Source organism: Canis lupus, chromosome 26 (genome assembly GCF_011100685.1).
Source record: "Canis lupus familiaris isolate Mischka breed German Shepherd chromosome 26, alternate assembly UU_Cfam_GSD_1.0, whole genome shotgun sequence".
Taxonomy (NCBI): domain Eukaryota; kingdom Metazoa; phylum Chordata; class Mammalia; order Carnivora; family Canidae; genus Canis; species Canis lupus.
Genome location: NC_049247.1, coordinates 734535 through 759868, shown reverse-complemented (window position 1 = coordinate 759868; position 25334 = coordinate 734535). Strand labels below are relative to the sequence as shown.

The following is a 25334-nucleotide window of genomic DNA, read 5'->3' as shown; positions in this document are numbered from 1 at the left end:
GATGTAGAGGTTCCTGCCAGGCCACCTGTTCTCCACCCTAAATGTCCATGGCAGCCACTCACCTTGGAGACTTGCCACCTTTATTGGATGGAAAATGCTTTCTGCAAGCTCACGCCCCTGCTGGTCCCTGACAGACACAGAGCTCCTGGGCTGCCAGGTACTCCGGGGAGAGCACAGGGCTCCCAGGCAAGCTGGGGGGTAGAACCTTCCAGACAAACTGCCCACTGTCTGCCCTGCAGGTCCATCAGACAATGTGAGCAATGAGGGGGACTGGCAGGCTTGCCTCTGTGAGAAGCGCAGGGGTGCTGTGACTTCCGGCCATTGGGCAGGACCCAGGGCCTCTTCTCTCCCTGCCCCTTCCTGGGCTGAGAAATGTTCCAGGACAGGTAGGGGAAGCACCCTCGTGTCTCCTCGGTGCTGATTGGGTGGTGCACTCAATCATCGTGGCCGGGGAGATAGGGTGCCCTGATTGGCTTACACTTGGATCACGTCATTTCCTGAGTCCAGGAGTCAGGAAGGGTTTCAGCAGGAGCACAGCCGAGGTGGGGAAGGTGCTCAGAGGGAGGATGGGGAGGTGGACACGATGGTGCTCCCTGACACCCCAGCCCACACTGCGTGGTTCCTAAGGAGAAAGGCAGAGGGAAGATCTGCACGAGGTCTCTGCAGACACCATCCCCTCCCCAGGCCGACTTGCTGTGGTCCTGACTAAGGCTCTAGGCTCTTCAGGCAGCTATCCCTCAGGCAGACACCAGAACACCATGTCCAGGGTCTTCTTTGGGCTGGGAGTCCATCCCATTGGTCTCTGATGGAGGCAACCAAGAACAAGGTGCGCTGGGGGGTCATGGTCAATGTGTGAGGAGCAGGTGCACAGGGCCAGACTCAGATGGGGTCTCTGCCCAAACATGGGAGGGGGGGAACCAACGGGAGAGCAGGAGCAGTCCCAGAGGCCGGGGCCGATGCTGTGACTGACTTGTGCCCCAGGGGCTCTGGAATGAAGCCATCTGTATGGAACACGCAGGACAGGCAGGACCCAGGTGGGAGTCCACGGGAAGCCCATGTCGATGACACCACTCCCTCGGCCCGAAAGATGCGCCCCTAAGTTTCCAACCAATAAAGCAGGCAGGTCTTTCCAGATGAGCTCTCCATAGCCTGGACACACATGTTGCTGGGTGAGGTCAGTTCCCTGAATCATTTAAGCCCCATCTATTTAATGAACTTAGTTCTGAGTCCTGGATTACATGGTGGACCCTCTGTGCCGTGGCACTCACAAGATGACCTCTCCATCTTCCCATCTCTGCCTTAGAAACCACCATCTGGAAGAGATTCTTCCCCAGCAGTATTGCTTCTTGAGATTCTTCTCACTCAGTTCTTCCAACAAGAGTAAGTCCCATTCGGGGACTAGAAAATTGACAGGTCACATCTATTAAAGGATCTGGTGCTATCCAGACAGTCTTCTTAAAGATAGTGCATCTACTGTGCTCACGATGATTGTAAAACACAGGATAGATTCATATAGAGCTTAACAAATACTGACACTTATGACTTTGGACGTGATGGAAACTAAGCTAGCTTCAACTCCAGTGCCTGGGCTGCCCCCTCCCTGAGCCCAGTAATACCCATGTGTATCTGGGCACAGCTTGTAGGGACACCTTGGTAGAGGGACACAGCAGGGGGAACCGCCTGGGGAACACAGGAGTGATGTACACAAAGCAGATGCTGATTTCTGTGTGAAATTTTGGAGATGTGGTTTGGGGCAGCTGGAGGCTGGGGTGTTAGCAGCCAGGCCCTGCTGCCTCATCACTGTGCCAAGCATGGGGTCATCCACAAGCCTATCTGAGCCAGCAGCTCTGGTTCCATCACAGGAGGCAGGGAAGGAGGGAAAGTTCATGCCCTCCCCACCAGGCACAGTTTCCTCATGTCCATATATGTCCCACTGGCCAGATCATGACCTCTTGGCCACAGCCACGACCCCCTGTGAGGGATGCAGGAAATGCAGCCTTCATATGGGCTTGGGCTCACCTGAATTTGGGGTTCTATTAAGGAGGAAGAAAGGGAGAAAAGATAGGAGGGCAAGCCTAGGGACTGATGGGGTGGCACCACTGCCCAGGACCCTGTCACCCATGGGAACGGTGGGCTCCATGCTTAAGGTTTCCTGAGGAGATAAGCCTCCCGCACAGCACGGGAAGACCAGGATGGCTCGGGGCCTCCTTCACATCTTCATACTGGCATGTTCTTGCTTTAGCAGGGCCAGGCATGCCATGCTCCCCAAGGGAGCCCCGCTCATGATAAAGAATCGGGGACATCAATGCCAGTGACAAGACCCTGTCTGCCCTCACCTGCCCCCCCAGTGCTTCCAGGGTGGCGTGCAGCTATGTCCACCCATTGCGGCACCCCTCAAGACGTGGAAGCTGGACCCTTGTCACAGAGAGAGACACTGGCCCCACAAGGACCACAGGCAGGATGCTGTGGGCCTGATCACCGTCCAGGGTCTTGAGTGGGCAGCGGCAAGGGGGCGTGCAGACAGTCCTGGGCTTAGGCACCCCCGTCCACAGCCACACGGTTCCACGGGCCAATCCTGCAGGCCTCATAGGGCTGAGTGCGGCTGCTCACCTGCTGCTAGACATTTAAATTAGTGCTTCTGAGAGGACGGGGGTCTTTTCCAGGCACACTTCCCAGTCAGGGTGATGCCGTCTTGCTCCCTACTGCGTTCATGTGCAAGTCACCCCCCTGGGAACACGGGCAGCTCACAAGTTGTTGTTGGAACCAGACACAGTGCAGTGTGCATAGCTCATTTTGGCCTAACACAACTCTGCATTAAAATAACTTCTCTTACTCAGAACACACTCCCCTCCCCCATTAGAGCACGTTTGTGTTAAAGCCAGGGCAGGTGGAGAGGGCTGTTGTCAGGTAAGGCTGGACACTAACGAAGAGATAAAAACCTGGCCCCGCTGAAGATCAGGAATGTCACCACCAACTGGGCCTCTTGGCCTGCTTGTGTCACCTCCTTCCTCCCTCCTCAGCGGACAGGACAGGCCACGTGAGTGGGGTTGGCAGGGCTGCACATCACTGGAGGCAGGCGGCCCTCACATCCAGCTCTTCCACCAGAGCGCTGAGCTCCCCATGCCGCTGAGCTGTGGCTGCTTTCAGGACTGCTCGGCCCCTGCCGCGGCTGGGGGACCCACGCCCCACCCTCCCTGCAATGGCCATCACAGCCCTCTGGCTCCCCACACCCCTGCCCCATCTCTTGTTCCAGCTTAAGCCAGTTTGATAGATGTTCTGCCTCTTGGGGTTGAAGGGGTCCTGATCCGGAGTGCACGCTGGACGGTACATGGTGCAGGGGCACGCTCACCTGAGCTCAGGGTGCAGCGGGAGGACCCCATCTGGCCAAGCGCTGAGCTTCTCCCTCAGCAGATGGGTCACAGAGGAGCCAGAAGGCTCAGGGAGTCTCTGTCCACAGGAGCTTGTGGCCTCTTGGCACAGGGTTTCGTCCTAACCCTGCCCTCAGCCAGGATGCTGAGGATCCCAGCTCGGGGCCTCAGCTCCATGGGGCAGGGAGAGGACCACCCGCCAACTCATCAGCTGAATTCTCAGCCAGCCCCAGGATCTGAGGCAGGTGTCCCCACAACCCTGAGAGGCCAGAAACAGAGCAAATCAAATACCACAAGTGCCTGAGAGGAGCAGATGAGCATCCTTGCCTCTCACAGCTTACAGACGGGCAGAAGGGCAGATGGCCCAGGACACACGAGGAGGTTTCTGCAGGGCTTTCTGGGAAAGTGTCCTCTGTTCTTGAGGCGAGAGAAGATGCAGGACCATATTTGTTCTAGCCCTTCAGGACGGTGTGAGGATGTGAGGAAGCTTCAGCAGCCATGTTGTGACCATGAGGATAGACATGGTGGAGCAGAGAACTGGGGAGAGCTGGGTTCCCTGACGCTGTCAGCTGCTGCCAGTTGAAGGACTCTGGACGCTGACGGCAGACTTCTGGTTATGTGAGGTCAGGGATCCCATCCTTGCACACCTCTCATAGCTGGGTGGTTGGGTTTTTCATTTGACATGCTGTCCCTCTGTTTGGGGGGACCCCACTCATCTCTGGAGTGTCATCAGCCTATGTACCCCAAACACTGTCACACATGGTCTGAAATAGGTGCTCTGGCCACCATGCTTCCTGAAGAGGTCACAGCAGGTCACACCCCTGTGCTCCTCTGCCCAGACCCTCCCACCACAGCACCTCCCAGCCACGGAGTATGGTGAGGTGAGGCCAGGTGTGTCTGAGCAGTCAGGAAGAGCAGGAAGCCTTGGTGTTTGTGTGCTGGGCCTTTGTTTTTGGAGCCCTGAGGTACCAGAGAGGCAACCCGACTGCCACATGTAGGTCCCCCCAGGTGGACAGCTGGCGGTCGGCATCCACACGCGCAACAACCCACAGAGGGTGCCAGCCATCCCCCTGCCCCCGCCACTAAGCCTCCAGCTGAGTCCACAAGGTCCTGCTCAGAGAGGCCACCCCTGGCACCGCATCTGAATTCCTGCCTCCATCCGATAACAGCTGGTGTCACTGTAGCTGGCAGTGCGGGAATTTGCTAAGCAGATAAGCACTGGGCACACAGTGGGTGCTTCCTGCAGATGCACTGGGTGCCTGCGTGTGTGTCAGGTCAGACGGCTGGGCTTTGTGCGGTGGGGGCTCTGGCTTAGACTTCACATCCCCACCCAGAGCCAGAGAAGCAGGAAATCCTCAACCACAGGGATGCTTCTAAGAGGATTTATAAACCCGCAGAGGAGCAGGGGTGGTTATGAGGCTCTGGAAAGCCTATTCCAAGGTCTTGGTTATAACGTGTGGCAGGCACGTCATGACTGGCCTCACAGGAAATGGGGCCACGGCAGACACTAATGAAAATTTATGGGGATGCCCTCTGTGCATCAGAGGCAGGATGGAGGGGGAGGAAGTGGCAGCACTCCCCTCAGGGGAGCGGCGAGTTTCACCTCCTGACGACAGGACGCACATCTATCTCCTGCCAGCGCCCCGGGTCCAGGGAGGCTGCCCTTCGGAAGCCACGATCGATGTCTCTGGAAACAGCTGCCTGTGGGTTCTTGGAAGTGTGTCACCCAGGGAGCATGTCTGCTCGGTGTGAATGCTGTCTGGGGGCGGCACCTGCCTGCTATGTGTCACACACTCCCACACTCATGGGAACACAGACACGGGTACACAGACTGGGGACACAAAGGAAACACGGAACTAGACTCCCCAAGCTGAGGCCAGCCATCCATCCAGGCAACTGGCTGCAAGATCTCCCAGAAACATGTGTATGTCCACACATGTGCACGCACACATGCCCAGCACACACCACACATGTGCACACACATACACGTGCATGCACATATAACAAACACACATGTACATCACACAACACAGGTGCATGTGTGCACACATAATACACATGTGCACTCATTAATGCCTGCATGCACATTCACTTGCATGTGCATGGGTGCACAGCTCAGACACACGAACACACAACTACACGCACACACACAACACAGACGTCGTAGTTTCATTAATGTGCCCACACAGAGTAACATGTGCACACACACAGCATCTCACATAGAGACCCAGGAACACGCCACAGAGAGAGACGGATGGCCCAGGAAAGACATGAATGGCTCATATTTATTCGAGGTGACGGCCTGAAGATCGAAGGGAGCACACATACCCCAGATTCACTGTTGCACAGACCTGCATGGGTGAAGCAGCTGCAGCTGACTTGCACTCCTGCTCCAGCCATCCCTGCCTGTCTTCACAGAGACAAGGCCACAGGCCGAAACGCAACCCCTGTCCCTAGCCATGTATGCAGTCCACCCTCAGACCAGACCTCAGAGCAAAGGCTTGCAGAGCCGCACACAAACACCTGCATGTCAGGAACAGGGCACTGGGGTGTGCGGAGGTCCCCCTACGCCCCACCTCATTCAGACTACATGAGACAGTCACAGGGGTTGCAGAGTCACTGCTCCACACGCTGACAAGCCCAGGCACCACCTGGCAGGCTAGAGGCCTTCATGCACCCAGTGGAGTGAGCAGGCTACGGGAGTGGCCAAGGCCTCCAGGAATCCCTGGACCATCAAGAGTGTCACTACTCTGGTGGCCTGTGACCTCCAACCCCTCCAGTCTCTCTCTCAGATATCACTGACCCACCGGGGTCCTAACCTGCCAGGGTCCTGCTCAGTATGGAGGTCTTCTGTTGGCTGTCTCCCTGCAGCCCTGTGGGGCCTCTGAGGGTGGACATTGGCAGGCAAAGGGGCATTGAGGCCCCAGGAGGTTTTACAGCCAGCCCTTGCCCCTGTATGTCCAGAGCCCCCATCCCAACAAACCCCCAGCTGCGAGGGAGCTGAGGGGCAGGCAGCCTCCGCTCTCCCCATTTGGCTGCAGCAAGGTCAAGCTACTCCTACCCAACCTCACGGGGGTCCCCTGCCCTCCTCACAGATGCCTCCTTTCTGGGCACAGCCTGAGGGCTCCAGGGCAGGCAAAGGGAAGGGTGTCACCTGCTAGAACTGACCACCCAGGCAGGATATCGCTTGGACTGTGGTTCTGTGATCCCTGGTGAGTAAAGAAACCAGGAGTCTTTCCCTGCAAATAAGCCCCATATCACACTGCATGCTTTCATGATGCCACCCTGGTTTTCCCATCTCCTTGTCTGAGACACTTGCCTCTTCCGACAGACCCTACACACAGCAGGCATCAGAGGAGCCAGGACCCAGCATGGGGTGATGGACTCCAGCTCCTCTCGCATACCATCCACTCAATCTGAGTTATTGGAGCCGATGGCCAAGATGTTCATGGCACAGACAGTTAATATGCATGAAGGCTCTGCAAACGTGTAGCAGAGAAGACATTACTGCACACGATGGAGGCATGGCCACCTATTTTTATGATCCTGTTTAACTTGGATTTGCCAGTCTCCCTTTCATCATCCCATGGGCCAGGCTTAATAATCAAGATGTTATGTGCTTTGTGGCATAAATAAAGCTGCTGCTTAATTAGAAAAGCTTCCTACCTCCAGACAAAGGGAAATCAATAATGTATCTAATGGGAGAAAGCAAGTGGGGACCTTGGTTTGGAGCAGACTGAATGGTCGGTTGGGGCAGGCACACCTGTGCACACATGCAAACACAGATGCATACACACAGATTCACATGCACACCCGTGCTTCTAGGGGCTGCCCCTGTCAGAACCCAACACAAGGCCATTTCTCATTGGATGGGGCTGCTCCACGGCCGTTTAGAGAATCAATCTAAAAGCTTAAGATGGGCTTAGACTGAACATACATTTATGTATGTACTCAGTTAGTCATCCATTGATATTTGCTTAGGGCCTACTAAGCGCCAGTGTGGCTGTGAATGTGTGGCCACAGGGAAGGCTCCCACAAACACCATTAGCATCACAAACCACAAGTCAACATTCCGTAGTAGCCCATCCCGGCCTTCCTCCTGCTCCACAGCCACGTGACTACCTCCAACGAGGTCCCTATCATGGCAACTGTGACCTGATTTCCCATCACGGCTCCTGGAAGGCCTCAGTGGGTGGTTCTGGGCCTGGGACTGGGTGTGGGCCGTCGTCACAGGGGCTCCAGCAGCTGGCCCCTGGCCGGCATGTCTCTCCACATGCTCTCAGGCCTGTCCATGGGGTGCTCTGACCCGGCACATGTGGGCTTCCTCCCACCATGGCAGCTTCAGAACAGGCCAATTGTTTACACGACAGTTAATGGGCCAGTGCCAGCTCTGGGCCGGGCAGGGTGGATGCCCTGGGAGCTCCTTTGCTTCACTTCTCCCCTCCTCTACTGGATGACCAGCCACAAAAGCCCATGCAGTCCCAAGGGGAGAGACAGAGAGTCTACCCCTTGAGGCAGAGTCCGTGCCTGGTCTGCAGGCTGCACTCGGCAGCACACCCATCTCAAATGTGCCCCATGGCAACGGCCAGGCACCCTGCCTGCAGATCGGCACTAGGGCGTGGGTCTCCCTAGGACTCGGGGTGTATGTTCAAAGTCAAGTTGACACGAGGGCTGTCACCACATGGCTAAGCCCCAGGATGCCATCTGCCGGGGGCAGCAAGTCCAAAGAGGCCCAGGGGCCTGCAGGACAGCTATGGCTCGGAAGGGCTTCTTGCTGGTTCTAGTCTGTTATCCGTAAGCATGTGGGGTGCAGGGTCTGTGTGTGGCATAGTCTTCAAGGCCTCCCAGTTTCTTTGGGGAAAGAAATGGATATAAATAAACATGTCAGAAGACGAAACACATGTTCTCTGTTTGGGGAGGCAAAAGTTCCCCAAAGCTGTGCCTCTTCTAGTTGGTTTCTGTAGATCAGATTTCTATCAAGCAAGACCTATTGTCAACGTCTGCCTTGATGTCTTCTCCTGTAACCTGAGGCTGACTGGGAACTGATGGCTCCTGTCAGGGTTTACTTTGGCTGAGGAGCCTTCCTCAAGAGGGAGCCTCTGCCATGCCAGGGAAGGAGGGTGGGTCGCAGTCCTCAGAGGGAGAGCCAGAGGAGGCCAGGCCCCTAGGCAAACCCCAGCACTTGGAGATGCCAGAGGAAAGTGCTCTGGGGACTCGGTGTGCAGTGAGGACCAGAGGAGCTGGGAGAGCCCTTCAGGAAGAAGGAGACACAACCCAAACTGCTTAAGCAGATTTAAAATATATGCAGCTTTGTGTGTGTGTGTGTGTGTGTGTGTGTGTGTACACCGATTGATGACAGAACCTAGAGGACTTTTCATTCATCTACTTTACTGCATATACAGCAGCTGGATGCAGGTGCTCCTACTACGGCACTGAAACCGGATTCCTCTCCCCCTCCCCCCCCACCCCCACTGTGCCACACCCTGCACTGGATTTGTCCTTGGGTTCCACAGCTGGGCTGTGGGAACTCCAAGCTTTCCCCTCATACAGGTAACATGGTGTAGCTCCCCAGGTTCCCATTACCGCAGTTTTACTTTGGCTTAACAGCCTGATTCCCCCCCCCCCCCCCCCCCGCCCCCAGACCTTGCGTACCTCTAAGACGCACTGATTGGACAGGCCCAGACCAAGTGACAGCCCTGAGCCAGTGGCTGTGGCTGGTGGACATGATGCCCTAATTGCCTTAATCCTGAGTCATGTGACCTGCCCTGCTCAGGACTGGGAAGCTTCCACGTGTTCCCATGTGGGAAGGGGAGCTGGCACCCAAAGAAAGAGAACCAGGTTCCAGGAGGGAAACAACAGGCTCTATCACGCATTTTCATGTCTGTTCTATAAACGTGTGCTCTGCCACTGGAAGTGCATACGCAGCAGGACGGCCAGGAGAGCCCTGCCCTCAGCCCAGGGCTGGCATGGTTGGCCCGTGAGAGGACCAGTGCCCTTACCCCATGGGCTGGAGGTCATCACCTCCCTTATAACCTCTGCTGTCAGATGAAGATGGAGATGCCAACAGGGACAGGCGACCTCTTACTGCTTCCAGTGCATCGCTGGTGGCTGGAAGTCCCCCTAGGCTCACAGCGACACAGTGTGGGAGGTGGGCAGCTCTGTGCACAGGAAGGGGTTAACAAAGCACTCTGGCTAGTCCACATCCTGCACAGGGAAGGTCTGGCCCTTGCCAGCTCCAGCTCCAGGGACGTGACTTGTGTGTTCTTGGGACACCCTGCCTGACTAGAGTGTCGTTGGTTACCACTCAGGGTAGTCTATGCTGCTGCGTGGTTTATGCTGAGCCACGGGGTCAGCCTGAACTCTGGGGGCTGGAGACAAAGGTCAGTTGGCCAATAGAACCCTGGACAGCAGGGCTCGAGTGGGCACCCGTCATCCGTGTGGCCATTCATCATTGCTGGGAGAGTTATGTACCGTCTCTGTGACACCCCTGGGAGGGGCAGCTGGAAATTCCCACCTACTCTCCCTTCTTGCCCGCTCAACCCCTGCCTTATGCTTTCTCCTCCGTGATGTTATTCTGTCCTTTAACAAACCACACTGGGAGTAACACAGTGTGCCCAGTGCTGTGAGTCCCTTCAGTGAGTTACTAAGCCTGGAGGAGGTCTAGGGGGTCTCTGCAAGGCACCACGGGGCCCAGAAGCCCAGAGCCAAGAATGGCACTCAGATCCAGCAGCTGAGTGGACCTCATTTAGGTCAATCTCCAAAGGTCAGGTACACCGGGGAGTGCTCAGAAACTGCCACGCACACTCATGCACGTGCACACACATGCACATGTGTTCACACTCACCCATGCTCACACACACACACACACACACACACACACACACACACACGCACCCTTAGCGCACAAACTGGGCACATCCCAAACCTGAGCCTCTCAAGCCTGCATCCGTGACTTTGTCATACCTACACATCACCTGCATTATTCACTTAGCGTGTTTCTTCAAATTGGCCTGTATTATACCTAACCGAAAGAATCTTTATTCCATATCACAAAAGGAAAGCCAGCATCATTTATGCTGAATTGATGGTACCCACGAAAATAAAACAGAGTTCTCACATGTGGCATGTGCTGAGGCCACAAGAGTGTGCACTCCAGGTCTGCATGCAGAGAGGGGGATTGCTCTGGAAGGAATAGGAGACCAGTGTCCTCTCACCTGCAGCTCCGTGGTACCCAGGAGACAGGCCACACCCACTGTCTGTTCCCAAAGCACTAGGTGAAGGGAACCCCCAAGGCAGCCAGCAGGCTCACCCAGGAGACCACCCCAGGGCACCCCACCCCTCAGCACAGGGAGTCAGCAGTGAGTCCTACTGCGTGGCCTGGAGGGGCATCCCTGGAGGAGCTGTGCCACCACCTGCACTTGTGCCCCGCCCTGTGCCCGCACCCATGGTGCACCTGCTCAGGCTGTCTTCTCCCCTGCTGCACTCCCACACTGCTCGGGCTCCCAGGACCAGTCCCCACAGTCTCTAAAACAACTCTACTCTCCACATACCCCTGTCCTTGTGGTTTGCTCTAGAATCGCCCTCCCCCGTCCCCCCACCCGGCTTCCAGCCAGTACTGCCCTCCACCACTGAAAGCACCTGTGGTGGCAGGATGCAGGGTCCTTGCTGCCTGCTGTGTTTGTGCAGATGGAGCCACTGGGAGGAGTACAGCCAGATCCTGGCCCAGTAAACTTGCCTATCCTTTCCAGGGCCCAGGTGTCAGCAGGAGGGGCTTTATTCGAGTAATCATGTCCGCTTAACATGACATTTTGTTCAGATTTCATCCCCACCAAGGTACCTAATGAGCTTTCAAACAGGATGCAACGCTCACAGAGCAGGACTCGGTCCTAAGAGGCCACAGGGCAAGGCCACAGCCAGCGATAGATTGGGGATGGGAGGCACAGGGGTTTGTTTCCAGGCAGACAGCTTTAGATGGGGGCGTGGGGGCATGGGAGGAGGCAAGCCCTAGGGTCCCAGCGTGCTTCCCTGGGCTCCTCACGTTGAGTGGCGGCTAGGCACAGCCCAGTCTCCTGGATCGGCTCTTGCCGGTGTGGACAGGATTCCCATGACCCACCGCAAGCACGGACACCAGAGGGCAGGGTGGTCTCAGGTGTGGCAGACACCTGTCTGTGTACCTGTCTGCGCTCCAGGAGCCCACAGCACATGGGCCATGGTGGTGCCTTCGGGGCCGGCGCATACTCACTTTTTTGGCCTGTAGTCCGGGATGGTCCTGTCCAGGGAGATGCGACCGCTGAGCTGTGCATTGTACCCGTATTCCTCGTACTTGCTCTCTGTCTCCAGGCTGTCCTCGCGCAGGGTGGCCGCCATGCCGCCCTGGCCCAGGCCCCCTGGTCCCTCCACCAGGCCGATGGGCTTGGCGAGGCCTGGAGGGGAAACGGGAAAGGAGGACAGTCAGGCAGGCCTACCCAGCCTGCCCCCAGCCTCTGTGGGCAGCCACTTTCTTTCAGGCCCAACTCTAGGAATTCAAGGAAAGGCTATTAATTAAAATTTGTTTTCAATAAGTTAATTTTAAAAATGCAACATAGTTGCCCACGTGCTCACCGACCCTTGATGTTGTGGGAATTTCTGATGTCATGGCACACACAGTGGGACACTACCTGAAGTGGAGCCCCAGAGCCCTGACACAGAGGACATAGTGGTGCTGCAGGGTCCTGCCCCAAGGGCAGAGAGGGACGGAGGTCACCTGGAGATCAGGCAGGAGAGGTGGCCTCTGGGGGGCGGGCAATGGGGCCACCAGGGATGTGGGCACATGGGCTGCCAGGGAAGGCCGGGCCTGGGGCTTTTTCTTCTGGAACATTCTTCCAAGTAGTCACAGAGAAGAATGTGACAGAGAAGAATGCAGCTCGGACAGAGGGAGTGGGCACCTGGGCAGGGTCACCGTGGGGATGGTACGCTGACTCTCTCTGAGACAGGTGAACTGGGGCATGTTGGCTCTGGGCGGGGGCACCCCAGGGCACTGTAGTGCAAGCCACAGAAAGGCGGGATGGGGCCCAGGAGGGGAACCGGAAGGCTGCCTGTAGTAGTGGGTGAGCATACCTCAGCCTAAGTGCCTGCCATCGGAGTCACAGCACAGGGCATGCAGGCAGGGCTCTTCTCTGTGCCACCCGCCCCCTCAGGGAATAAAAGCAGGAGGCCATGCACTGAGGGGTGCAAACCATGACCCTGCAGCAGCTGCCACCCTCCCCGCCCACACGTCCCCCCCCCCAGGACATCATCCCCAGAAGCCCCCTGGGCCCTCCAGCCTCGCAGAGCTGGTGTCTTGCCCCAGGTTCTGCAGGCACCTTCCCATTGCCTGCACTGCTGCCCGGCTTACAACCCTGCGGGAGGGGAGCCCCGGGTGCCTGGACCTCAGAGTTTTCTGGAAGGTTCCATCTTGAACCGGCAGACCTATGTTGGTGTTTATGTCAGATCAGAGGATACACATTGTATGTAAAATTGAAAAGCTACATGATACATAAATCACTTCTGCTTCTTATTTTAATATAGCAAAAATATATCTAATCATGTTATTTTTAAATGTCTGTGCTATGCTGCATTTTCCACTTTGAAAAATCTGTAAATAGCTGTCTTTCAAAGGCAGATGTGTCCCCAAACCTGAGGGGACAGCAAGGTTGCTAATGATGGGGGGGGGGGGCCAGGGGGCTCTGCTGCCCAGGGTAGGGGTGGGGGGGCCCAGAGGGGGTTGGGGCCCTGGGGGTGGAGGACCCAGGGGGCAGGGCGGCGTCCTGGGACCAGACAGGTGGGTTCTGGAGGGGGTGGGCCCTGAGAGTGGGGGAGGCGGGGGGGCTGAGGGCCTGGTGGGGGGACCCCACAGGGGGGTGGGTCAGGAAGGGGGAGACAGGGCTGGGCAGCAGGAGAGGGAGGGTCCCAGGCTGTGTGGGGTCAGGCCCTGAGAACCCACTGGGCTGCTCCACATCAATTTTTCGCTTGTCAAAGTGAGACACACTCATGTCAGAAATTCCAAACCCTGCAGAAATCTATGAAAAGGAAGCGTTGGCGTGTCCTGTGCAAGCCCCGCTCTGCAAGGACATCCCCCTCTGGTTGGAGCCAGTTCGCAGTGTCCCTGCACCCACTGTCATTTCGGGGTCTGCCTCTGGCTCTGCAATGAGGGCGCGTCCCTGGCGAGTCCCGGGAGCCTGAGGCTTCTCTGGCCGGCCCGCCCCGCCCCGCTCCCTCCACTCTTCCCAGTGTGTGTCTATTCCCAGGTTACCTTTGTGACCTCAGGAGGGACACTGGCTCTATTTCTGGAAGTGTCACTTTAAACAGCCTCTGTGCACTCCCTAGCGGATTAAAGGAAAAGTCAGGATTCTACCGGGACTTCTGTTCAACGGGCACGCGTGTCATTTAGACCTAGATTTTGTTCTACAGCCGTATAAACGTACACGCATTAGCTAGGGGGCTGCTGTACAATGTTGTGCCTAGTTAGCAACACTTAAAATTTCGTCATGAAGGTAGATGGCACGGTGTTCTTACAATAAAAAATTAAAAAATAACATATTGAACTGCCCCCCAAAGGACAGAAATAGCTATGTCACTGCCTCTACATTGTCAAAGTCACTTAGAACAGCCCATTTTGCTCTACAATCGCAACCCAGCTTCCCATAGCTGGCCTGGGGGTTGGCTTTAAAATGAGCAGCGAGCCCACCTTCACCAACCCCTGCACCTGGACAAGTCGCTGGCTGTGGGGTGACCATTGGGGAGCCACGGAAGCCACGCAGCCCAGCCTGACCGCACTCACACCCCTCCATGGAATGTCAAGGCAGCCTCACTTGCTCTTCTAGACACTATTAACTTCTTCCAGTGCAAAATTACATGCACTTTGGTTGGCTCTAGGCTTGGATCTTGATTTTCTGTACACTTTCGGAGTAAAGAGGTAAGGATGATAAGTAACAATATTCATGGAGCTCAGGCTTTAGACACAGGACCACAGCCAGCAGTCCCCATTTCCCCGGGCCCCAGATAAGAGCCGTTTGCTTGGAGGAGCCAGCCCATTCCAGGGGGAAGGATGGCAGGAAGCCTGTGACACAGGACAGTGCACGACACCAGCATTCCCCCAAATCCGTGAAATTTGCCCAAGGGTGTTTCCTCGTTTTGGGTGCTTTTACAGAAAGTGAAAGACAGATGTCCTCGTCGGGAGGGAGCCCCCTAAATACGGCTGTGGAGTGAGGCACCAGAGGACAAGACCCTGGGAGACCCAAGTGTTCCCAGGGCTCCACTGGCGTTGGTGGACCCTGAGAGCCAGAGGCTGAGGACTGGGCTGACACCTGGTCCCGATGGAGACTTGCAGCTGGTCCTGAGTGCCCAGGGGCCAGGCCTTAACCCCAGACTGCAGGTTTGTGGGAGATGGAGTCACAGGGCCCCTCATCAGCTCTTAGAGACGTTCCATAGATTCTCCTTGGTGGTAATCGTGCTATAAAGTCCCCGAGTGTAGGATCAGGGAACACATGGGGTTGGGTTCCTGTGAGGCCCCAGTCCCACATTTTCACCAACTCCCCAGTATGTAACCTGGTTAACACTGCCTCGCTGAACACATTCTGCTGACTTGTTAGCCCGCAGCATGTAGCTCAGGAGCCACGGAAACTCTCGTGGCACCAGCGGTTCTCCCCATCCCCCAACCCTGAGTCCTTCCACTGCAGGCCTGGGGCGGTCAACACAGCGAAATCACCCACAAAACCACCACCACATGAAAAAGAGGTGTGGACAGACCTTGAACGGAACACTTGCTCACAGTGGGAATGCTGAGGCCCGGCCACACCTCGTCCACCCCAGGCCAGTCTCAGACTTCCTGCTGCACTGCCTGCACCCTACAACCACCCCAAAGACCAGCAAGTGCTGATTTGGGTACAAAGAAACCCAGTAAGCAGGCAGATGGGCCAATGCAGAATCCCTGACCTGAATGAAGGATAGCAACCGTGGAACGTGGGCAGTGTCTGGGCTCAGCAGCCGCACCCCTAGGACCCCACACCTGGGCCTTGGAGACAGGGCTCCATAGAGGAACAGCGTCCCACAGATGGCAGTTCTCAAATTCAGGCCAGCATCCTGAGGCCTGGTTGGAACAGGCTTTAGGGGCTCACATGGAACATCAGGTTCACAGGTACTGGGTAGATGGAATGCTAGCGTCCCCAGGAAGTTTCCAGGGGTGCTGATGCTGCCTGGGGGACCCCACCTTGGCATGGAGCAGGGGCTCTGGGTTTTCTGTGGGCGCCAGCCCTGTGCTGCCCGTCCCTGCAGGGCCTTTGTTTGGAACCCACCTCTGGTCCCAGGTAAGGTTCTGGGCTGGCCACTTCTGGGCCTTGCCCTGTGCCCTCTGATCCTGCCCACTTGGTGTTCCCTGACCCCTGACCTCTGAGCAGCTGCAGCGGCCCTGAGAGGCTGGCCCTGGCTGGAACGGCAGGGGGAGTGGTCAGAGCCATCAGCTCTATTACAGCTCCACCAATTAAAAACCCATGGACCTGATTTAGTTTTTATGGGGTCATGCACATCAGTGCTTTCCTATGGGGCTTCTAGGACTCATCGTCCCTCTTCCCACTGTTGGTTCATGTTCTCTCACATAGAGTTCCTTCTAAAGAGGCAGGATTGCTTGATCCCTGGGTAATGAGGGCAAATGGAACCAGAAGAAACTTAGAAAGATTGAAGGTGGCCTGGCCGTTCCTGGGCGTCCAAGGCCTGAGCTCCATGGAACCCATGCCAAGGGCCCTGGGGTCGACACCGACACCCACAGAACTGGCTTCTTGCCCTCATATGTCCTGAAGTCCTGGCTTCTCCAGCGGGGCCTGGTGCCAGGGTGCAGGTGTGACATGGTGTCTCTGTTCCTGCCGCTGCCCTCAGGGGCTCATCCCATCAGTCAGGCCACCAAACAGGAGATAGGCAGGCTCTGTAGCCTTGTGCATGGAACCGTGGTTAGCTCTGCTCTTGGCCCTGGGGACCTGTGGGGGGTGGCCTTATTTGGAAATGGGGTCTCTACAGAGGTAATTTCGTAAAGACATCCTGAATCGGGGTGAGTCCTAACCCCATGATTGGGGTCCTTTTAGGAAGAGACAGATGCACACAAGAGAAGATGGCCATGTGACAGCCCAGAGACTTGGCCACAAGCCTGGGAACAGGCAGGGATGGAGGCACCGGAAGCTGGATGAGGCCAGAAGCAGGCCCCCACACCGCCCCTCGCCTACCCCGGCCTCTAGAGGGAAGAGGTCATGCCACACTGGGTGTCAGGCCTCCAGACTGTGAAAGAATGAATGTCTGCTGTTTGGGCATTGAAGCATGAGCTTTGTCAGGGCAGCCCTGAGACACCAGGAGGCAGGCCCCCTGCCACACGGCCACTCAGACCTGCAGCCAGCAGATTCTGACCACTGGACACACAGATGGGAGATGTCCCTCGGAGAAGGCGCTCACCCCCCTGCAGGCTGCACAGATGGGTGCGCATCACGAAGGTCCCCCGCCTCCAGAATGTGAGGGAGAGGCGGCTTTTCCTGTTTGAAACTTTGCACTTCCTCCTCCACGAGAATCAGAGCACCAGACTCTTCCTTCTACCCTTGAATGAGAAATGATTTTGAGAACAATGGGAAATTTGCATGCATTAGCTCTCCCTTTGAAATGTTGTCCAGAAGACTTCTCTGGTGATTAAACAGAAGCCACACCTCCTGCTTGCTACCCTGGGACTTCCGGGGACCACAGGCTGGTTGTGGCAGCTGATGGTCATTACACCGGCACTGGCCGGTGGCCAGTGGGGCCTGCTCTGCTCCTCGTTTCACAGAGGGACCCCTGAGGCTCACAGAGGGTGAGGCTGTATAGCCTCCTACCGACACATCCAAAGAATTTTAGAGGGAACCAGTAAAGGTCACCAATATTACATCTTGAGGGACACCTGGGTGGCTCAGTCAGTTGAGCGTCTGCCTTTGGCTCAGGTCATGATCCTGGGGTCCTGGGATCGAGTCCCTCATCAGGCTCCCTGCTCAGCGGGGAGTCTGCTTCTCCCTCTGCCCCTCCCCCTGCTTGTGCATTTATGCACTTGTGCTCTCTCCCTGTGTCAAATAAATAAAATTTTTTTTTAGAAAATTTACACTTTGGGGGATCCCTGGGTGGCTCAGCGGTTTGGCACCGCCTTCAGCCCAGGGCGTGATCCTGGAGATCCGGGATCGAGTCCCACATCGGGATCCCTGCTTCTCCCTCTGCCTGTGTCTCTGCCTCTCTCTCTGTTGTCTCTCATGAATAAATAAATAAAATCTTTAAAAAAAGAAAAAAAAGAAAATTTACACTTTGACATCAAGGACATTAATTACAACTACTTATTACTATTAGTACCATTTCACGCTGCACTACAGCAAAGGTAGGAAGGGGATGGACAGGGGGTGGGCAAAGTGTTTTACTGGAAGCACCTGGCTTATGAGCACTAGGCTCCGTGTTCATCATGCACCTCAGTAGCAGTTCCAGGTGCTCTTGGGGTGTGGAGGCTGAGAAAATTAGGCCATTCCACTTTAAGTGGCGTTAGCACAGGTACAGCCATCCCAGGCCCCTGTGAATAAGAGCTGAACTTTACCTTACTTCAGTTACAGGAAGAAAACAGTTTAAGCTTAACGCCCTAGAAAGTCCCTATTAGCATGAGAACAGAGCCCAAGCCAGTGGCAGGAAGTCCCATATCAGAATGAGAGGAGAGCTCAAAGCCCTTGAAAGCCCCATATCAAAATGTAAACAGAACTTGAGGAATTGCTCCAGCCCTTCTGGAGGTCCCTGAGACCAGCCCTTAAAACTAAGCTGAAACCCACCTCGGGGTCCAAGTCCCTGCTCCGCTGTGTCGGGTGTACTTGGACCCAGGCTCGAGCTTGTAAATCAACCCTCGTGTGTTTGCATCGGTGTCGGCTCCTTGGCGGTTTCTCGGATTCGTGATCTCGGGCAAAACGGGGGAAGCCCTGGGACAATGCTTCAGGTGACCACAGGAGGCTCTTTTGGACACTTGCTCATGGACTGATGCACCTCGTGGACATTGCCCCTCCGGGCAGGTAGAGGGGCTCCCCGTTCATGGGGCCGCCTCTCCCCACCCCTTGGACTCCTCAGTCAGGCTGGAGACAGGGGCGGTGCTGCAAATACAGCCAGCGTGGCATGAGGAGAGGCCAGCTGGCCGTGGAGAATGAGTTTGGCCACATCACGGCACCCAGACTGGCTGGGGGCATCTGGAGAACCCCTGTTTACATCAAAGAGGGGAGCCTCATGTCTCTCAAAAACTGAGATTCCAGCAAGCATTCTGGAACCTTCTTCAGCGGAACAGGCATCCCATGAAACTGTCTGCATCCTCCAGTGCCACAGCCCCCAGGTCTGCATCATCCTGGACGTGGTGTTGCCCTGGGAGGGGGTCAGGAGGGTGTGCCCACCCACACTTGGTCCTCCAGCTGGAGAAGTCTGTGTTTTGCTTTTAGTTTCCACTTGAAATTATTGTTCGAAATATCTCCCATGTTATTATACATAAGACTGAATTATAATTAATAATTATCTTCTAAAGCACCATGTAATATCTTATGGAATAGATATATAAATATTTCCGTAGCAGATCTTGTGTGTGTTTATTCTTATTTGCTGGCTCCTTTGGCTCTGGCTCTCCCAGGGGCCAGCCCCTCCCGCACTCAGTGAGCTTGTCACCGGGCAGCACGGTGTCCCCACACGGGGTTCCAGCGGATATTTCATCCCGCCAGATACAGTGGTGGTCAACAGTGGGCATGTGCCCACGTGGGTTAAATCACCAGCAGAGAGCGCCCTCCTCTGGTACCTGGAGCACCCAGAACAAGGGGCTCGAGGGCCAGCTTTGTGGCCTTCTCTGCCTCTCCCCTCCCGCTTAGCTGTGCTCCATCCTGGTGCAGGTGGACTGAAGCCTGGCTGGCTCAAGTAGTGCAGCCCCCGGAGGAGGCTGGGCAGATGGTGGCACTCCCAGGAGTCCAGAGGGCCCCAGGTCTCGGTAGAGGCAGTGGGCCCCCAGCTACAGAAAGCCAGTTGTCAAGGTCAGGGCACCTACTGCTTCTAGAACATTCTCTGGTCTGGAGCTCTTGCTTAGTGAGGTGGGTTTGGTTTCAGAGGCAGGGACCTGACTTCTGGAGGAGAAGCAGCTTTCCTCTGAACACACTCCTGCGGTTGTTGGAGAGGAGTGTATACTTCTGCAAAAAGCTTCCTGAAGCCCATAGCCATTCGTTTCTATGGATAATCATTTGAAGCTCCTTTCAATAACCCGAGGGAACACACTTTCTAATTATGAGAGATAATTTGGATGCCACCACAGTGAGGAGTGAGTCTGGGACCCTGAGAGCTCCTGCTCGCCCATGGGAATCATGGGGCGGGGCCCAGCGGTAGAAGCAGCCTGTCAGGGAGGACTCAGGTGTTGGTGCCATTGCCCACTGTCTCTTGATTTATGGACAACAGAGGCACCTCTGTTGTGGGGCTAGAGGTCGGGGCTGCCACACTCCAGACCTAACCCACCTAAGATACCAGATCTTCTAGACCTCTAGACTTCTCTTCTAGAAGAGAAGGCAGCGAGACAGATTCACCTCTGAATATCCGCAACTCATTTCATGTTTTCAAAAGAAAAATAGCATTAAGTTAACAAAGGGTCTGCATCTCAGCATGGGTGTGATGGGCTCCAGAGGCTACATGATGGTTCCCAAAGATGCCCCCGTAAACCGGGCTTTGCCGATGGGATCACTGTCAGAACCCTGAGATGCGGACAGTGTCCTGGGTCGTCCAAGAGCGACTTCTACGCACTGTCAGATGCCCTTAAAGCAGAGAGGCTGTGGGAGGTTTGACGCACATGATAGAGGGGACCATGAGTTCTGAAGGCAGAGCCCAGACGCAAAGGGACGCCTGCATTCCCTGGGGGTGGGAAGGGGCAGGAAGGAGCCTCCAGAGAGCCTCCAGAGAGCCCAGTCCTGCCCATGCCTTGGTGTTAGCCCAGGGACCTCCAGAACTGTGAGAGGATAAATCTGGGTTGTTTTAAGCCCATCCGCATGCGATGACTTGTCCTGGCAGCCTTAGCACAGGGAGGGGACACAGGCAGAGTGCACACAGGCAGTGCTGTATCCCCCGGGGATGCCACGGCCTGGTGCTGCCTTTTGGAGCTGTGTGTGTGATCACTGCACCACACTGCCTGGCCCTGAGGCTCCTCACAGCTCCCCTACCGGCTTCTCCAAACCTGGGTGCCAGCACAAGGCAGGGAGGCAGCAGGCCCCCGTGCAATCCGCGACAGAGGAACTCTGGGCAGGCATACAATGGCCACATTTGAGGCTGACAGGGTAGGTCTGCAGCGTCCCTGGACCCGCCGAGCGGTGGTCTGCAACCACGGATTCTACAAACCACCTGGACATTTCAGGGAAGAGCAGCCGGCATGGAGGGACCGGGGGACTTGGGGCTTAGAGCATGTTTCAGGGCACTGCCCTCCGAGAGCTCCCAGCTCCTTTGGAAGGATCCAGCCGCCCGACTGCATGCGTGTGCTTCAGCACAAGGCCTGCCTCCTACACAGGCCTGGGGGTTGGATGCCTGCCCCAAGCTGATTTTGCATGGTCCCCTGGAGGTTGAGAGGTTGTGCCCCTGGTTTAGATGGATGGGGAGGGTGGGGGGTTGAATAGTAGCCCCAAAAGCTGGAACCTACGAGCATGGCCTTATGAGAAATAGGGTCTTTGCAGGAAGGACTTTGAGATGAGAACATCTGGGATTAGAGTGGGTCCTAAATCCAATGACAAGTGTCCTGGACCACCTGAGGGGCTCAGTGGGTGAGTGTCAGCCTTCGGCTCAGGTCATGATCCCAGAGTCCTGGGGTGGAGTCCCACATCACTTCTCCCTCTGCCTCTGCCCCTCCCCCTGCTTGTGCTCTCTTTCATTCTCTCTCTCAAATAAATAATAAAATCTTTTAAAAAGTGACAAGTGTCCTGATAATTTAGAGGGGCTCAGAGAGACCCACAGAGAGGAGAAGCCACATGATGACAGAGACAGAGATGCAGTCAGGTGCGCACGAGCCAAGGAATGCCAAGGATTGCCAGGAGCCACTAGAAGCTGGAGAGACGCCTGGAACAGATATCGCCCCAGAGCCTCCAGGAGGAATCAACCTGCCAACACTGGTCTCAGGCTTCTGGCCTCCGGACAGTTAGAGGATAGATTCCTGTTGCATAAGGCCATCCGGTTTGTGGTCACTTGTTATAGCAGCCACAGGACACTCCTACAAGGGGAGGGGATAAAGAGGAGGAGGAAGACGAGGGTGTGGGAGGGGAGAGTAGGAGAGGGAAGGGGAAAGGTGGGAAGCGGAGGGGAAGAGGAGAGAGCTTCCAGGGAGAGGGACTGGGCAGACACTCTGGTCACTCGGCCAGCCTCTATTCTCTCCATCTGTTTTATTAATAGAACCACAGTTTGTTTGGGGTAGAAATGAGTTCGGTTAACATACTCTCCTCCCTGGGCTGACCTTGCAGCCAGGGGTGGCATGTGACCAAAATCTGCTCAGTAAGATTTAAGTGGAATTTCTGGGAAGTGTCTAAAAGGCACAGACTCAGCTGGTATATGTGGGTTTCTTGCCTTTTTCCTGCGGTTCTTCCCCCTTTCTCCTGCCTGAAATGAGGACTCAATGCCCAGGGCTGGAGCATCCACTGTGTGACCATGAGGCTGAAGGCCACCCAGTAGGCAGGGAGGGGTTAGAACCAAATGGGGTTGGGCCCTTGAGGATGGCCGTGGGCCCTGTGGGTCCTGCTTCCCCTGAGAGGAACAGATGCCACTGCAGTCAGGCAGTGGGCATCAGGGCTGCTTGGGACCCTGAATCTTCTCTTCCAGAGACGCTGGGCAGTGGGCAATGCCGCAGAGGAGCCAGCTGCCTCCCCGCAGCCCCTCCCCACAAGGAGGCCTGGGCTGGTCATCCCAAGGCCCCTTCCAGCCCCCATCCCCAGAAGATCCACTTCACACCTGCCAATCCACACCTTCCAGACAGGGTACCTGGCACATGTGGTAGGTGCCTGCAAGAGTTTTCAGCTCGAGGGGAAGTGTGGTTTTCAAGCTTTCAGCTTCTTTGAGTCACAGATTCCATCTGTCACAGTGACTTCAGCCAACGTTCCAGGAGGAGTCAGCCCCAATGCAGCGGCTGCTGGGTCACAGGCTAATCTGAGAGGAAGACGCAGAGCGAGGGCCTCCAGAGGAGGAAGCAGGGAGGCTGGCCTCACCAGCAAGGCTGGGCCCAAATGCCCTCCACATCCGGGTCCTCCAGCCGACAGACCAGCCACCCTGGAATCCACCAAGAATCTTAGATTTGACACAACACCACCAATTGCTAAAAAAGCAATAAATATCCAACAAGATGGGAAGAAATTACAAGGACAGACGTGAAGAAAAATGCGAATCAGTGAGATGAGTGCTTTTGCAGAGCAGGGAAGGGATGTTGTCTTGAATATCATGAACTTCACGTTTTGGGTGGGGGAAGAAGTCAGAGGGACAGATGGCCCTCTATGGGGGAGCATGCAGCCTTGGACAGAGTGAGAGGGGGCAATTCACAGCCCCAGGAGCCTGGAAGGTAGGCGCAAAAATCCTGTCCGCTGAGGCACCAACAAGGCCGAAGACTGTGTTCTCTGATGGCAACCACAGGTGCCACACATGCCAGGGCCCTGGCACAGGGGCGGAGAGGACGGGCTACCCCCTTCCCCCCTGCTTCCCTCATGGTCAGTCCCACTCTGAGTCGCCCAGGAGGTGGGACTCTGAGGTTTGCAGAGGACAGACTGCCTGTCACCTGCCAGCCAGGGCTCCCACCTTGCCCCCCTGCACCCTCAACCTTGGAAGCCCCCTTCCCCAGGGAGGGCAGGGTGCAAAAAGCAGTGAGCAGAGCATCCCGCCAGCTTCCAGCTCCTCTCTTTCTTCGCCCTATAAAAATGTAGGCCAATCTAACACACCTGCTATTAATTTTGATGATTAGCAAGTAGAAGGAAAAGCAGCAGGCCCCGCTTAGCTCTATGGGAGATGGTTCCTCCGTGCCCCTGCCTCAGGTTCTGCGTACCCACTCTCCCCACATGCAGTGGCAAATTCCATTTCAGACAGGTCTGTTAAGGATCTCTGGGGACCCGAACTAGTGTCATGTTGTCAATCGCCAAAGACAGACCGCCCTTCTGGAACTGTGAAGTTATGAATATTTTGCAGGACATGGCAATACCTGTAAGATATATTCTCACTGCGACCAGTCAAGTGTTTGATAAATCTTCATACATAATGTGAATATTTATGGGGACAAAGCATGCAAAATAAGGAGTGACTGGAAATATCTGGCAAAATGGATTTCCTGGCTCTTGCTCTCACCTTGTAAGCGTGTGAGGGTGTGGAGTGTCCTGTGGCCTGCTCCATCCTGACCTCCCCAGACCTGAGCTCAGGGGGCAGCAACACATCCTTCATGGTTCCAAGGCAAACACTTGGGTCCCTTCTGCTTGGGTGCCAGAGCCAAGCTGCCACAACTCAAACCCCACTTTCACCCATGTACTGACTGTGGGCAAAATACTCAAGCTTCGTGTGCCTCAGTTTCCCCATCTGAGTTAAGGTGACAGTGCTCCCTTAGGGGATCCACACTCCCCCCAGGGGCTCCCCTCTATTCCCCAGGGTCCCCTCCAGCCACAGGGCCTTCACTGGTTGGCAACATCCTGGGCCAGAGGAGACAGTCCAGGGCCTGTCTGGGGGTGGGGGCAGAGTAAAGAATACCTGATCTAAGCTGGCCCTCACTGAGTGCCGGACAGGTCCCTACCTCCTGGGTCCTTCTGACCCCAAAGGCCCCAGGTCAGGGATGGAGAGGCCGGGGTTGGGGGTCTGCCCTTCCAATGCCTGGCAGGACTCTCAGGAGAGAGGAGATGGGGAAGGTCTAGAATCTGGCCACATGATTTCTGCAAGACTAAAACACCTATGCTGTCTTTTCTCCTCATCTGTGTTCTACAGCCCTGGGAGGGAGAACATGCCCCACACCCCTGTTCTCAGGGGGCAGCTAGGGCTTCTTGCCCCTGGTAGCAGTGCCTATGGTTCCATGTCTCTGCCCCCAGCAGGGACACCTTTCTGTCAGGGCCTCACTGGACACAAGGCTATCAGACCTACACTTGTCTGTACATAGGTGCGTTTAGACCCAACTTGCCTTCCTGCCCTTCTGTCCTCCTTTAGCCATTCAGGATATTTGCTTCCCTTTCTCAATGTTTGGCTTTTCTCACTATGCAGGATCTCCTCCCATAGCCATCCGTCCATCCACCCATCCATCCATCATCCATCCCCTCACTCATCCATCCATCCATCCACCCACCCACCCACCCACTCATCCAAGCATCTAGCCACCCAACCACTCATCCATCTATTCATCCACCCACTCACTCATCCATCCATTCATCCATTCATCCACCCATCTACCTATCCATCCATCCATCCATCCATCCATCCATCCATCCCTCCATTTAGCTACCTGTATATTCATCCATCCATCCATCCATCCATCTACCCACTGATCTACTCATCCATCCACCCACCCACCCACTCATCCAAGCATCTAGCCACCCAACCACTCATCCATCTATTCATCCACCCACTCACTCATCCATCCATTCATCCATTCATCCACCCATCTACCTATCCATCCATCCATCCATCCATCCATCCCTCCATTTAGCTACCTGTATATTCATCCATCCATCCATCCATCCATCCATCTACCCACTGATCTACTCATCCATCCACCCACCCACCCACTCATCCAAGCATCTAACCACCCAACCATCATCCCTCCATCAACCACTCACCCATCTACCTTCCCACTCATCTACTCATCTGTCCATCATCTATCCACCCATCCACCCATCCATCTACCCATCCATCCACCCACACACTCATCCATCCACTCAAACATCCTTCCACCTATCCAGTGAACAAATATTTATTAAGAATGTG

General features: G+C 55.6%; 1 protein-coding gene across 4 annotated transcripts in view; it reads right to left on the bottom strand.

Moving 5' to 3' along the window:
• The window catches only part of GALNT9 (polypeptide N-acetylgalactosaminyltransferase 9), a 79780-nt gene that overhangs the window by 41435 nt on the left and 13011 nt on the right, over positions 1-25334 (bottom strand). For all 4 annotated transcript variants that reach the window (XM_038574677.1, XM_038574678.1, XM_038574675.1 and 1 more), the window contains exon 2: positions 11611-11791. In XM_038574677.1, coding sequence (XP_038430605.1) covers positions 11611-11791 — 181 coding nt within the window. The remainder of the gene's footprint in view (positions 1-11610; positions 11792-25334) is intronic.